This window comes from Balaenoptera musculus, chromosome 10 (genome assembly GCF_009873245.2).
Source record: "Balaenoptera musculus isolate JJ_BM4_2016_0621 chromosome 10, mBalMus1.pri.v3, whole genome shotgun sequence".
Taxonomy (NCBI): Eukaryota; Metazoa; Chordata; class Mammalia; order Artiodactyla; family Balaenopteridae; genus Balaenoptera; species Balaenoptera musculus.
Window position 1 is genome coordinate 57,126,029 of NC_045794.1, and position 16,195 is coordinate 57,142,223.

The following is a 16,195-nucleotide window of genomic DNA, read 5'->3' on the forward strand; positions in this document are numbered from 1 at the left end:
TTTATTTTTGGCTGCGTTGGGTCTTCGTTGCTACACACGGGGTTTCTCTAGCTGTGTCGAGCAGGGGCTACTCTTCATTGCGGTGCGCGGGCTTCTCATTGCGGCTGCTTCTCTTGTTGCGGAGCACAGGCTCTAGGCTCACGGACTTCAGTAGTTGTGGCTCGCGGGCTCTAGAGCACAGACTCAGTAGTTGTGGCGCAGGGGCTTAGTTGCCCCGAGGCATGTGGGATCTTCCCGGACAAGGGCTTGAACCCATGTCCCCTGCATTGGCAGGTGGATTCTGAACCATTGTGCCACCAGGGAAGTCCCTAAATGAATGACTTCTTGAAAATGCACAGTGATGATAATCTTCATTGTCGTAATTTCCTGTCTCTGTTGAAAACCCAAACTATTGCATAGTCTAATAGCTTATGACCACCACTTGACACTTGCCAAAATACTTTAGCTAATAACCTACTTACCTTCTCTATAGCAAAACTAAGTTTTCATTTCCAAGGCCTGATAGGCTTCTTTCTACCACACCACAAATATATTTCGACATTTTTGTTAGAGAAGGTGAAATAAAACGCCCTATGCCCCCCAAGTGGTAGTTCCTTTAAGCAACAATTGAGGATACTAGCTGAGGAAAACAAACAGAAATTTTCACTATGAATCAGAGCTAGTCTCTTATTAATTTTCATAAGCATATCCTGAAACATAATGTTCTGCTACCATGCATTTGTATTTAGCCTAAGTAACGTTTTGACCACATAATTTAATTTTTAAAACTTTTAACAAGTGATCTTTTTCTTCCAGACTAATCTATTCTCTAGTATATACTGAAGATAATTTTAGGAATAACACATGAGAGTTCTTTAAACATTTTGGAAGAAATGCATCAAATTTCAAGAGTGTTATGATGTCAACAAGTGGCTGGGTGAACTTCATTATTTCTAGGACCAGCTCAATGGATACTCATTTTTAATGAAAAAACTTTGAAATTGATGATTATTCAAAAATATATAGCTCAATGAGGAAAAAAATACATGCAGGAATGACATAAATAGTTTCATCCTTTGTATAAAAATAAAGATTTGGGGCAGCCAGAATGCTTTGAAGCTACCTTTAAATCTGTTACATACTGAACATTTATTTTAAGATGAAGTTTTAATTACCATATGTAACAGTTGCATGAAAAATGGTCTGTCTTAAGAGAAAATTTGAGCTGTTAAATATTTCTCCTCTTAGGAGTCAGACATGTTTGATTTTTATTTTCAATGTTTTAAGTAATTATCTTCAAATGGTTAATATTCTTGAAATATAAAACAAGTTATGTCCCTTTATTGAGTGAAAATTATACCTGTTTTTATTTTATTTATTTTTTTTAAATGAAAGCTTCTTTCTTTCTTTCTTTCTTTATTCATGTTTTGGCTGTGTTGGGTCTTTCGTTTCTGTGGGTGGGCTTTCTCTAGTTGCGGCAAGCGGGGGCCACTCTTCATGGCAGTGCGCGGGCCTCTCAGTATCGCAGCCTCTCTCGTTGTGGAGCACAGGCTCCAGACGCGCAGGCTCAGCAGTTGTGGCGCACGGGCTTAGTTGCTCCGCGGCATGTGGGATCTTCCCAGACCAGGGCTCGAACCCGTGTCCCCTGCATTGGCAGGCAGATTCTCAACCACTGCGCCACCAGGGAAGCCCTATACCTGTTTTTAAAAATTATTTTTTTCAGCTTATTCTAAATGATTTAATATTTGAATATTAAATTAGTTGACTTGCACATCACTTTTTGGAATCCCAATTCTGTCTAATAAATATGAGCCCAAATCATTTTGCAATGATAATGTTAATTAGTGAACAACAAAATCCACCATCCTAGAAGTGTTTTTAGACTAGATAACATGGAAAAGAAAGGTGCAGACTCTAGTTTTAGAGAATGTTTCCAACTTCCAATTATCTATTTTTCTTAGCATTTTGGGGTAAGGATATGACCGTAGTTTTCTAAACCATATCAAAAGAGAATACTGAAGAAATTAAAGATGAGCATAAGAAGAAAGGGCCTAAGGACATGACAGTTGTCTTCCCACATCTTAAGTTTGTAAGGCAGATTATTATTTGTAAGGCAGACTATCTTTAACCTGTGTAACACCAGAGGGCAGAATAAGGATATTTACATGGATGTTATGGCAAGGCAGATTTCAATTTACAAGAAAGTAAATTGTACATCATACATTTTTAAAAGGTCCAAAAATCAGATGAGTAGCATTAGGAGTTAATGGATTTCTCTTTCTTTTTTTTTTTTTTATAAATTTATTTATTTATTTTTGGCTGCATTTGGTCTTCATTGCCGCGCGTGGGCTTTCTCTAGATGTGGAGAGCAGGGGCTACTCTTCCTTGCGGTGCGCGGGCTTCTCCTTGCAGTGGCTTCTCTTGTTGCGGAGCACGGGCTCTAGGTGTGTGGGCTTCAGTAGTTGTGGCTCGTGGGCTCTCGAGCGCAGGCTCAGTAGTTGTGGCGCACGGGCTTGCTTGCTCTGCGGCACGTGGGATCTTCCCGGACCAGGGCTCGAACCCGTGTCCCCTGCATTGGTAGGCAGATTCTTAACCACTGTGCCACCAGGGAAGTCCCAGGAGTTAATGAATTTTTCATCACTGGAAGTGTCCAAGCAAAAGCAAGGAAACTTATTAAAAGTATTAGGTGATTCCGTGCATTAAGAGGATAGGCTTTTCTTCTACCCTAAAACTATTTAATGACTTGTATTAACATCTAGTTGTTCCCTGTGTTTACTTCTACTTTGAATAGCTTGAATTTCTAACAAGTCTCTCTGAAACCTAAATACTACACTTAATCTCCCTCTCCTGCATAAAACAGTACTACTTATATTTGCTATGCATCTAAAAAAGAGCTATTTTCAACACAAGTGTTTCAGAGTAAAATTAAACAGGAGGATCAGATTAAATCATCAGCTCCTTGATTCTCTACCCACTGCTCCCCCCTTCAGTCAGGTTTCACAATATGGATGTTGATCAAGCCTAACCATACTTGAATATAAGTATATAAGCACATTTTAAATCTGCTTGTATTACCTACATTTCTTTTTTATTAAATACAGAAATTCCTTAGAGATGGCATATAGTACAGTAGAAAAAGAATGGGCCTTGTAATCTGCCATAGTCAATACGTGCGAAATCTTGGAAAGTTACTGAATCTTGTTCCTCTTCATCTCATGGTAAGATTAAATTAGAGCATTTGCTTATAGTAGGTGTTCAGTAGGCGTCGGTCCATTTCTCCAAAGACAAACACTCTCCCTTTTAGTCACTGTACTAGGAGGTGCTCTCCATATTTGGGAATTATTAAAAGACTCTTTAACAGGACTAGGTGCCATTAGAGAGTAATACCCAAGTTTTTGAAGAACATGGGAAGAACAAAATCAACTTGGAATAAAAATCATGAAATGTTAAAACTATCTTCTAGTTCAAAACCTTTTGTATGGGGAGGAGGAAACAATCTAAGAACATCAGTTATAAACTATTTACTCAATGTTGAGACCAGAATTTCTTAGCTTCTTGCTTTCCAATTTCAAAGCTGATTACCCTTTTACTACATATATGTATATATACCTCCCATAGAAGTTCACTTCCATTAACATGATAAGACAGATGGCAAGAATTTAGGAAATACAGCCAGCACTTGCAGTACAGTATTATTAATTTACTAATATGAAGTGATTATCTGTGCTTTTTGCTTTTCTTTTTCAATTGCAAAGATAAAGGCTGTATGCAAACAAATTTGAACTTTGAAAAAATATTTTTTAATAATCATTCTTTACTATTTCAAACAAAATGCAAAGTCTTTGGAAGCTCTCTTTCCTGCTTAATATGTAGCTAGGTAATATTTAAGATCCCTTCCTGCTGTAATATGATTATAAATATTTAGAAATAGTAAGTAGTGTCCTCAATAATTATATGCTCAAAATAATAGGTAAAGTTTATGGATAGGAAAAAATAAATGTAATTAGAAAAGATAGTGGCCACATAGGAAATTTATTTCAAATGTAAAATTCTGACACTAATAACAAATATTTAACATTCACAATGAAGCATGGCAAGAAAGTTAATATCAGCAAGCTGGAAACGATTTAGTACAACTGTAAGCATTTTTTAAGTTAAGACCAAATAAAAAGGAAACTTAATTTTCTGTGACAATAACAAAATCTGAAGTTATATAAGCTAAATGGAAAAGATAAATTTTTTCTATATATTTTTTGTTGTTGGATCACTCATGCGTTCATTCATATTTATTCTTACCTAGTTATTCTAGTTGCAAATGTCTAAAACCTATCCAGCATGTGAATTTTAATGAGAAAAGGTGATGATACAGTATTAATTTTCTCCCCTATATATTTTAGCTATCCAAGTGTATAGTAGCAGTTTGTTATTGAAAAACTTCACAATGTACCAATTTTTAAAACCATGTATAAACATTTTCCCAACATATTCCAAATTCCCTTCTATTCCTAGGATACCAAAGCCCTACTTATGATCATTCCTTTTAGAATCTTTCAATAAAAGTATATATACATATGAAATTGTATATTGCAACTTTAACATCAGTCACAGAACTTCTTGAAGAATACTGATCATGAGAACAAACTCTAAATAACAATGGTTTTAATGTCCTTGTTTAGATAGATTTTATTTTTCTTTTAAAAAGAACTTCATCAAGGCTTGGCCATGATTCTCCTGAAAATATTGTTGTAGACAATGAAGTACATCAAATAAGTCAGTCTGGTTCTGAGAATTGCAGTTTTAATCTTAACTGGTGGACAACTACGCAAAGAAAGGACTCGCTTTTCTTTTTCTTTTTTTCCTGTGCCTCTGCCCTCCACGGGAAACAACATGCGCAGTGACCTCAGAGCTTAGCATCTCTGACATCCCAGGGGTTCTTACTACCATTCTAATTTAAGAGAGTCAATGGTGACCTGTTTTCAGAAACTGAGGGGCTGACATACCCAACCTTCCTTGGAAATGTGAAAAGGCAGCCCCACCTCAAATAAATGAAACTGATAACAAACACAGTGTTCAATTAAGGATAAAACAGAAATTTGGAAAGTCTTTTGATGTGTTTGACTTTCAATAAGAAACACATGAAATAATGAAAGGTTCAGAAGAGAAGCAAGCTAATTTAAAAATAGGAAATAAGAGGAGAAAAGTAAATGTTTAAAGAACAGAAGGCTAGATGGCAACAGTTTCTTCAAATACTTTTAGAATAATTATAAAGAAGGAAAGTGACTAAATGCAGAACTTGAAAAAAATGGATTTAAAAGCCTTTAAGAATTTAGGTTAAATTAAGACAGAATTTTCTGATGTTTGTTCTCTAGATTTACTTGGAAGACCATCTTGCTTCAGTTTTGAGGCAAAGGGTTCATTCACAGAACTCTTTGAGCTCTGGAATCATTGAAAAATGAATCATATTCATTAAATTATTTTTAGACACCCCCATCCCTGTGTTTTATGAACGCTATAGGAATTAATTCTGCCTCAAGGTCAAGTTGCTCAGCATTATCAGAGCTATGAGATCTTAAAAGATAATAGGATCTTATTTGCTCACCACTGCCTCAGATCTTAGATTGGCTTTAGCCTTCTTGAAAAGGAAGATAATTATAACCTGCCGTAGGAAAAAGATTCACGCTGAAAATCTGTGATCTTAGGTTAAGCTGCTTCAACTATTAAACTCACTTTTCCTTTCAGGTAGTGTGTGTAACCACTAACAATTGTCTTTATGCCAACAGAAAGGGAAGAAAATAATATAATTCCTAGGTAAAGAAGGAAAGAAATCTAGTCTCTCAAAACTTGAAAGGTATTAAAGTACAAAGTGTCTTCCTGATTTGGAAGTTTTCCAAACCCTGCACCTTCTTAATTTATTCAGAAAAACACTTAGGGTCTTCCTGTAATTAAACTTGCTTTACCCCTTGCTTGGAAATATTGTTACCTGCCACGTCAAGGAGTACTTCAAAGTAGCAGATCGGGACTCCAGCTGAAAAGTACTATACCAGTAAAGTAACATTTGAAATCCAAGAAAGAGAAGTCAAGAATTCCATGACTTGGTGTTTCCATATTCATCAGGAACATAACTGAATTTAATTAAGAGTATATTCATTTGGGACTTGCAAGTCAAGAAAAATATATCTTTATATATTTCGCAAAGTGAACATTCTGACTCTTCAAAATGTAGGTCGAAATAGTTCTCCAAGTTTGATATTTTGATAGAAGTGTGGTTTGGAAAAAGATCATCTTAACTTTTTTTTTAAAGGTCACGAAAAGTATAGAGGCTGAAGGTATGCGCGGGCGAGGTGGGGAGGTGGGTGTGGAGGGAAGAATTAAGAGAGCAGGACGCAGCTCTACGAACGGTACCTGTCCCAAAGTGAGTCTGCACGCCGCTATCGCCTTGCACAGCGCTCCTGGAAAGCTCATCTACAAATTCCGGGATGGGCCAAGGGTGGCAAGACTCCTAAGGAGGGAGACAGAACAGAGAGGATCCTGTTCTCGGGAGGCCGGGAGCGAGGGGAGGGTCCTGATGGGGAAAGTGGTGTCTCCTTCCAGGGCTGCAAGACTCTGCACTTGTTTCCTCCGGTCCCTACTCAGTCAGCCCCAGCCGTAGGGCAAATTGAGTTGGGGTCGACCCGGCAGCCGGAGACCTAAGCTGCCGCGAGGTCCACCCAGGACCCAGGAAGCGAGTTTCCCGGGTCTTGCCGGTCGCAGGCTCCTGCCCCCACGTGCGTTGCCTCCACTGCAAACTCCGTCTGACTCAGCCTGTTTGACTCCTCTCCTGCTGCCTTCCGGGCCGGGCTGGGGCCGAGGGAGCGCCGGCTGCGCCAGGGCGGTTGGCAGCGCCGGGACGCTGAGGCCCGACCGTTACCGCTCTCGCTGGCGGGGAGGGGGCGGTAGCGGGTCACGCCTCCCGCCCCGCCGCGTGCGCTCCCGCCCCAAGCGTGGGAACTGGCGCCAGGGTTTCCACGGGGGCGCCCCCCAGCGCACGCCGCTCGCCCAGGGGTTTCCAACCGAGTCTTGCTGGTCCCGGCGGCCCGTTTCCCCGGGAGCGCCCGCCGCCTGGCCGCTGGCTCACTCTCCCCGGTGGCTGACCAATCCCCGCTTGGAGTTCAAAATTCCCGCCGCTTCACTTGCGCTACACCCTCTCCCTTGTTTGTTTTTTGTTTTGTGTTTTAAACTTTCACTCCGGTTAAATTATATTGATCCTAAGCTTTTATCTCGGATGTCCCTCCAAAGGGATTTAACGAGAATCCCGAGCGCCAGCCACCGCTATCCCCGGGGCTCGCCCGCCCCTCGCCCACGGGAAACGCCCCGGGGCGGGGCGGGAGGACCCCGGTCGGCGGCGGGTGGGGCCGGGCGGAGCTGCCTCCCTCGCGGGGGAGCCCCCGGGCTCGCCTCAGCCCTGCGGCTCCTGCCCTCCGGGCAGCTGCCCGGCGAGTCCGCGGAGCAGCGGCAGGCGGGCGATGGAGACTGGGAGACACTGGGCGAGAGGAGGCGGGGTGGGGGAGGCGGGGAAAGCGCGGGGGCGGAGGCTGGCAGGGGGCGCTGGAGGCAGGAGCCGCCCGAGCGCTCCGAGCGCCCGAGGGTGCAGGAGGCTCTGAAACCGCGGCAGCGCCGCGAGCCTCCGGGGCCCGGGCGGCTGCTGGGCGGGGAGGTGGGGGGGTGCTGCCGCCGCCGGGGGCGTCGCCGGCCTCGGCCCCTTTGTTCTCGCGCGCTCCCCCTGGCCGCCCACTCCCCTGCTGTCGCGCGGCGGCGGCTCCTCCCGCCCGAGGCAGTCGGGCTCGGCGCCGGGGGCGGGAGGGGGCGGGGGGAACGTGCCTGCCGCCGGGAGTGGGGGGCGATGGCGAAGCTCCGGGTGGCTTACGAGTACACGGAAGCCGAGGACAAGAGCATCCGGCTCGGCTTGTTCCTCATCATCTCCGGCGTCGTGTCACTCTTTATCTTCGGTTTCTGCTGGCTCAGTCCCGCGCTGCAGGATCTGCAAGCCACGGCGGCCAACTGCACGGTGCTGTCGGTGCAGCAGATCGGCGAGGTGTTCGAGTGCACTTTCACCTGTGGCGCCGACTGCAGGGGCACCTCGCAGTACCCCTGCGTCCAGGTCTACGTGAACAACTCCGAGTCCAACTCCAGGGCGCTACTGCACAGCGACGAGCACCAGCTCCTGACCAACCCCAAGGTAAGGACGCCCCGTGAGGGATGCCTCGCTCCTGCGGAGATCTTGAGGTTTGCGGGGGGAGCGTCAGTGTTAGACCCTGCGCGGGGTGGCTCGGAGTATGCTCGCGTTACCAGGAGGCGACGAGGCTTCGCAGGCTATACTCAAACCAGGAGTAAGTACATCGGGGAGCCCCGGGCCCCCCGGTCCTTCAGGCGGGTTTGTGCGCGGCGACCCGTGCGTGGTGCCCGGAGGCTTTCTTTACACACCTGTCTTGCCTGGTCCCAGATTTTGAGGCCTTGGCCCAGCTTAGGTTAGGGCCCTAGAGGACTGACTTTGGAGAAATGCAAGGAGCCAAAAGTTAACTTTTCGGTTAAAGCCAGTGCGTAGCGGGGATACACCTACTCCGGCGCATGGTCAAGGTCCGAGCTCCCACTGGCCGCGTCCAGAACTCGCCTTGGGAGGTGCAGGGAGTCTTTTAGCCCCTTGAAAGGTGTTAGAGGTTTCCTTGCCTTTTAACTCTAGACAGACGTTTTTAACTTGTGGTCCAAAGATGAACTTTCGTGGGTCGACAAACAACGTGGAATCAAACGCGAAATTCTGCGTAGATCCATTTTGGGCGGGTACGGCGGACTCCTAGTTTTCATGAAATAGATTCTCAGAAGGGTCTAGAGGGAGCCTAGTGACTCTGTGTGTCTAGAAACAATTGGGAGCCACCTGGGAAACGGTAAAACTTTCTGAAAATAGAAAACCCTCCGTGAAATGTACCGAATATTCCTTCCTCTGCAACTTTTTTCGTTCTCACAAGCAAAAACGAAAAAACCTGGTTAAGACTCGAGGGATGGAGAGCAGAGAGAGGGACACTCAGAAAACTGTTCCCAGTGGAGAAAAAAACTTATAAAAAGTAGTGTCCTCAGTGTGTGAACTAATTGAGCTTTGTAGTACACCTGATTTTGCAAGAAGGATTTTCTTTCGTTTTTTCTTTCTCCTCTTGGCCTTTTTTTGCTCTTCTTGTTGCTTAACTATCAAAGTAAAGATGTTTATCGTCTTTGAAGTTACTGGCGTTTTCCCTCTTTGTGAGAGCAGTGCTTGAAGATCAAGCAAGAAAGCAGTCCAGAAGGGAATGAGTCTTGTGTACACAGGAACAACTTTAAGTGTGACAGGATATAATTATATCAATCCAAAGAAAGAATCCTATATCAATATTTTACAAGTATTTAAAATAAGCTTTTCATTTCTCTACAGTAAACCTCTTGTTCTTGTCGCCTAAACAGTAAATTCTTGAATTGGGGAAATTTTAAAAAGGGAATTCCTTTAAAGAAAAATATATGACTTCTCTTAAAAAAGATGCCCTTGCTGACAAAGGAAGAGGACCTTAAAAATGAAGATAATATATAAGCAGTAAATATAGAAATACAGAATTTAGATAGAGTATAATGTTCAAAGTCTTGAAGAAGCAATAATGTTTCAAAGACAAATGTGGTAAATTAGTCTGCTCAATGCTCAGGAATTTCAAAACAAATTGCGGGGTTTTAGAAACATCACTTTTTTCAGGATTAAACCATTAATATAAAAGAAAGGTGTCAAAAAGAAATAGTGATTTAGAAATTATATGGTAGTTCATCATTTAAAAGGTGTTGTTATAATTGGTGAAACATTGCTAATTAGTTTAAGATTGTGGTTCAGGCACTAATAAATTACGTACACGTTTTCCAGTCAGTGGCTAATATCTAATCAAGACATTGAGAAGATAGAATTTACTACATAAAGGCTGCTTCACAATTTCCAGGTAATTTTGAAGGATCTGACAAAAAAAATAAATTGGGATTTAGGACATAGATTTTTAAATCACTTGGAAGGAGGGGTAATGCTTTATATGTAATCCTAGGATTCGATATTTTTCTCTTTTTGTTGCAAATAATCAGTTTTCTTCCAGTGCCAGTTTGGATCCTGGCAACAATCGTTTTGAATAAGTATCTGAACAAAGTAAGATTTTATAAAGTAAAGTATACAAGAAATGACAGAACTGCAGAAAGATATGTTAATGTTACAGAAAATGATGAACAACATCCCATTCAATTTAGTCAAGGTTTCCTCGGCCAAAGCAGTATATATCTATTTATCCAAATTATGATTGCATCGTACCATTTATAGAACATAAGTGTGTTCTTTTGCAGTCACTTTTCGACTTTTGAGCAATGAAGTGCTCAATTTGGAAATTCTCATAAGCAATTAGTGATGGAAAAATTCAGCTCAACCAAAATATTGTGCCAGAGTCCAGTACGTAAGCAGAATGTTTCCACAGTGCCTTTGCTATTAGGCAATACCCACGGCCCGTTGCTGTTACATCTCGGCTACCCAGACCTTACCTTTTTATTGAAGGCCTGGGTGCCCCACCAGAATGGTGCCCCATTCTCTTTGTAGAATGTCTAGATTCCCTACAGTGTCCTGGATCCTAATCACCTTCAACTTTCTCTTCTTCATGGCCCACTACCACAAGAAGCCATTTGGGAAATCTCTTTTTAGAAAAAGAGAACAAGGACTTTCTCCCCTCCCTTGAGTTTGCTGCATTAGATACAGTAAAAAGCAGGGAAGGGGAAAGAATATTGCACATATCTAACATCTTAAGCCATAGACTGCTAAAGAAGACAGTGTGAATAAATTAGACCTTTGACTAATAATTTCTTTAAAATATCTTTAAGTCCTATTCAACTTATTTTTTGAATCATATCCTTGTTTCTAAAGCAATCACTGTATTCAGCCATGTAATATAGTACTCAAGTCAGTTATCCTAATTATCAAGTCAAGTCCTAATTATCCACAGGGCAAGGATCTGCTCTTTGAATTGACCATAGCAAAATCTAAATTTGGGGTCAGCTTCCTCTGGCTACTGTTCTCATCACTGCCTTATCTCTTTGTGACTCGCAGTTGTGTGTGCTAAGAGGTTTGGTTCTCATCCATGGCCATACATTAGAATCACTGGGGGAACTTTAAAAAGAAATTCTGGGGACTTCATGGCAATCCAGTGGTTAGGACTCAATGCTTTCACTGCCGAGGGCCCGGGTTCAACCCCTGGTCGGGGAACTAAGATCCTGCAAGCTGCGTGGCACAGCCAAAAAAAAAAAAAAAGATAAAAAGAAATTCTGATGCCTGGGTCCAGCCTTCAGAGATTCAGACTTGGTCTTGGGTGGGTCCTGGGCATTGGTGTTTTTAAAAAAGTTCTACAAGTAATTCTAGTCTGTAGACAGAGTAAAAATAAACACTGGCTTAGAAAATGTCCTCATCTGTTGTGCAAGAAAAGTAAAATAAGAACTGAAAGGATTCATTGTGATTAATATTTGTGTGTTTGGGTTAAAAGACGTTACTGATGCTACTGAACATAGGGAGTTGGTATGAGAGGAGGGACTCAAATTCTGAAGGAAAAGAAGAGAATCATTTAAAATTTGTTTAATGTAAATGAAATGAACTTATGCAGTTCCAAACATTTAAAATTGGTTTAATGTAAATGAAATGAGCTTGTGCAGTTCCAAACATTTGCTTTTGCCTCATTGATTACATTGGATTGCAAAGAAAAGATGAATTTTTAAAACCAGCCTCTTGTATATGGAACAAGAGAGCAGGTGATTAGAGGCTATATGTTTTATTTTTGAGTTTCTTTCTCTGATATGAAAAACCTAGAAAGAGAGGACAAACATCTATTTCTAAGAAACCAGTACTACTATAAAAGTAAGAGAAACGCATTCAAGAGAATAAAAACTTAGGCAAGAACTAGAAGAGGCTTCAGGTTTTAAGTATATACCCTGAAATTGGATATAATGAACTACAGGGAATCGTGGCTTAGTTACCTTCTTGGTATCCTACACATCCATACTAGTGTGCCTCTACCCCCCAGCACACACATACTTCCTGTGTAGATGGTGTGGTCTGCTGGGGTTAATTTCTGAACTCCATCCTTGAATTAAATGTGCAATACTTTGTGCTCTAGGGAGGTCCATCATATCAAAACTAAGTAATAAAAGGCTCATCTGAATTGTGACAGCTTGTCTACAGTCTTTATTTCTCCATGAAAAAGTGGCTTACTGTGGTTGTTTTTCCTCTGGTGATGATATGAAGTAATATTGGGGATGTACATAAAATTTAATTCCACAAATACTTCTTCAGCATCTATTATGATCAGAGAACTGGGCAAGAAACAGGAGGACATACAAAGATGAGTTCATGCATTTAACAGATATTTATTAAGTGCCACTTTGTGCTGTGTGTGTGTGTGTTTCCAGGTTCTAGGACTGGAATAGAGATCAGCACAAAGTCTCTGCCCACATGGAGCTTACATTTTAGTGAAGAGTGACAGACAAGAAATAGATTTATAATGTAGTATCATGTAATGATAGGTGTGCAAAGAAAATTCAAGCAGCATAAAGGTATAGACAGTGATAGAAGGAATGAGGGCTCCTCTTTTGCATAGGATCCATCAGGGAGGGTGGCTCTGATGAAGTGATATTTCCAGAGACCCAAAGAACACGAGAGGATGATCAGTGGCCTAAGGGACATAAGGGAATGAATCATGTGGCTATCTGGAGAAAGAGTGTTCCACAACAGCAAGTGCAAAGGCTCTGAGGCAAGTGACTGCCAGGCCTGTGTGAGGAACAGTGAGGACGATAGTGAGTAGGCAGAGAACGGTGGGAGATGAGGCTAGGGCCTTATAGAACATTATAAGGACTTTGGATTCTAGGCTAAGCATGATGGTAAGCTATCTGACATTAGGCAGGACTGAAATAGAATCAGACTCAGACTTTTAAAAAATTTAAATGATCCCTCTGGCTTCTGAGATGAGAACAGAATGTGTGTGTATGTGTGCGCGCGCACAAGATTGGAAATAGGGAGTCCAGTAGGACAAGCAAAAGGTGATGGTGACTTAGATCAGGGAGTAGCATTGATAAGGTCCACTGATGGGTTGGATGTGAGGAATGGGAGAAAAAAGAATCGAGGATGACTACAAGGTTTGTGGCAAGCACAACTGGGGATGGAGGATTATTTTATTAGATCGGAAAACTGGAGGAAGAGTAATTTTGGAGGAGTCTGCATGAAAAACAAGGGTTCAGTTTTAGATATGCCTAAGTGACATACAAGTGAGGATGAATTCTTGAGTTTCTTCCCTCAAGGAGATCATTATCTAACAGAGGAGATAAGATATCAAACAAGGCAAAACCTCAAGTTCTACTGGGAGGTGCAAACAATATGACAGAAACATCTAGAGTGGAATGATTAGGGGAAAAGCTTCCTGGAGAATGAAGCATTTGCCATGAAATTTTGAGAATGAATAGAATTTTTATCTTGGGAGGAAAGGTGAGGAGGAATGAAGAGAATATCAAGGAAGAGAAAAATGCCAGGAGCAAAGCTGTGGAGCTGTGGAGTATGGGCTGTGTTGGAGGATCAGCAGGTAAACTGGTGTGGCTGGAACCCAGGGCACAAAGATCAGAGCCCTGGGGGTAAGACAGGAGAGTAAACTGGGGCCAGTAATGCAGAGGTCCTTGACAGATAGGATGGGTTTGGTGGACATTGGGAAGCCATAGTAGAAAGAATAACGCCCCCTACCAAGGATGTCCACACCCTAACCCCCAGGACCTGTGAATATCTTATGTTACACAGCAGAGGGGAATTAAGTTTGCAGATGAGTGAAGTTTGCTAATCAGCTGACCTTAAGATAGGGAGATATCCTGGTGGACCAAGTATAATCACAAGGGTCCTTAAATGTGGAGGAGGAGGTCAGAGGGATGCAATCTGAAGAAGACTCAACTGACTGTTGCCAGCTTTGAATATAGAAGGAGGACACAAGCCAAAGAATGCAGGCAGTCCCCTTTTCCAAGGGAGTGGGGAAAGGCAAGAAAATGGATTCTTTCTTAGAGCCTTCAGAAAGGAATATAGTCCAGCTGGTGTCCTTATATTAGCTCAGTGAGACCCATTTTGGAACTCTGACCTTCAGAATTGTAAGATAATACATTTGTGTTGTTTTGAGCCACTAAATTTATGCTATAGCAGCAATAGGAAACTAATACAGAAGTCAAGGAAGGCTTTTGAGTAGGTGACTAATATGATAAGATATTTGAAAACTTGGTCAGATAATATCCACTTATATTATAGCTCTTTAGAAACAATCTAATCTGCAGGCTGCTAGGATTTTCCTGTCTGAGATTACTTATCATAATCCTTCCCTGACATCCATTTGTGGATGCTTTTATGAAGATCTCAATTATTTGTAAGAACTCCCAAAATTATGTATCTCAAACTCTAATCAGAAACTTTTTACTTTTACAAGAGAGATTTGTGATGTTACAATATATTTCAGTTAAAGTTTGGAGGAAAAATGCATATATTTTATCACAAACTTGCCTCAGAATCATAAAGACTTTTTTAGTTGTCAATTTTGTTTATCTAAAATGTTTTTGGTACTCATTTATGAAGGAAGATGTCAAGTTTTATTTACCTTGGGTTTAAAAAAATTTTTCCCATCTTTAGCAGAATTTCATATTGAGTTCCTAGATAAACAGTATATTTATATTACAATTATCATAAATATTCACAGTAAAACACTGAACAGAATGGTTTTTAATATTACATATGTTTCTTACTAGTCCTCATGCTGTGCCTTTGGTATTCTCTAGGTCACATAAATCAATGTGTAAAAATTTGTACTTTTGAGTTTTAGTAATACCCTCTTTTCTTTTAAAATAAACACTGTTATAAAATTGAAAACTGGAATTCCCTGGTGGTCCAGTGGTTAGGACTCAGTGCTTCCACTGCAGGAGGCACAGGTTCAATCCTTGGTCAGGGAACTAAGATCCCACAAGCCATGTGGCATGGCCAAAAGAAAAGGTGGAGGGAACTATGTGCTTATTAAATTATTTAAATTTATGATCATTTTTGTAAATAAACTAATCAAACAAACTTGTTTCATGTATTTGCTTGGTTGAGTAGCAGAATCCAGCAGATTGGGTCACTAGAAGTTCTCTGTATACCGAAGCACATGTGAAGAAATATCCATTCATCTAAATTCTTCTGTGCCATTCATCTAACTGATGCAGTAGACCAAATGGACTTTGAAACCTTATGCAATGTCCAATTTACTAGTTATAATCTAACAATATTGCAGCAGCATATATTGATGTTGTATCTCATTAGCAGAAATTAAATCCTAGAAAATTACATTCTAAATCCTAGGAGTTTAATCCAGTTTTTCCTGTGTAATAAATATATTTATACAATTGTCTTTATCAACACAACTTTATTTTAAAATAGTTCTTAAGAATGGAAAACCAGACAGTAATACTGCTTAGTGAGAGTAAGATCTATTCTGATTATAATTACCTGTTTCCTCTGTTACAAGGAGAGAAATGGCAAAAGAAAATCATCTTTATCTCTCTAACACCAACTTCTATTCTGGAATCTTTTGTTTTTATCAATGGTATCATTATTCTCTGGTATTAATACTTTTTCAATTTTCACTGCCACTATCCTGGTCAAAGATATTATCATTTGCTTTGATTATTATAGTATCTCTTCACTAATCTCCTTATATCTAGTCAATTTCTTCCTCCAAACCAATAGTTCTCGAAGTGTGAGCAGTGGATGAGAAGCATCAGCATCATCTGTGAACTTGTTAGAAACGCACATTCTCAAGTCCCATCCTAGACCCACTGAATCAGAAATTTCACCCTAATTGAATTCAAGAATTTATACAGTAAAAAAGTATATAACTACCAAGCTAATAAGTGGGGAAAATGAAATAATATAAAGCAAGCCATTTAAAAGAATGCAATAAAAGAGAGTAAAAAGAATGTAGACAAGTAGAATAAATGTTTTTAAAAAAAGATAGATTTAAACCCAAATTTATAATTATATTAAATATAAATGGACTAGCTTCCAATTAAAAGGTAGAGATCATAGACTGGAAAACATATGCCATACAAACATCAACCCCCAAAAAAATGAAGAAAGAAAAGCTGGAGTACTTGTATTATATGAAAT

The 16,195-nt window shown here is 40.9% G+C and overlaps 1 protein-coding gene and 1 long non-coding RNA gene across 2 annotated transcripts in view; one reads left to right on the forward strand and one right to left on the reverse strand.

Moving 5' to 3' along the window:
• Window positions 1-4,835: 4,835 nt before the first annotated feature.
• LOC118902699 lies at window positions 4,836-8,300 on the reverse strand. Its single transcript, XR_005021597.1, has 2 exons — window positions 7,883-8,300; window positions 4,836-6,478 (listed from the first exon to the last, which is right to left on the reverse strand). It is a non-coding gene; the product is annotated as an uncharacterized LOC118902699 (long non-coding RNA).
• Window positions 7,632-16,195, forward strand: part of KCNMB4 (potassium calcium-activated channel subfamily M regulatory beta subunit 4) — a 68,756-nt gene continuing 60,192 nt past the window's right edge. The window contains exon 1 of the mRNA XM_036867324.1: window positions 7,632-8,194. Within this exon, the coding sequence (XP_036723219.1) occupies window positions 7,859-8,194 (336 nt within the window). The 5' untranslated portion in view covers window positions 7,632-7,858. The remainder of the gene's footprint in view (window positions 8,195-16,195) is intronic.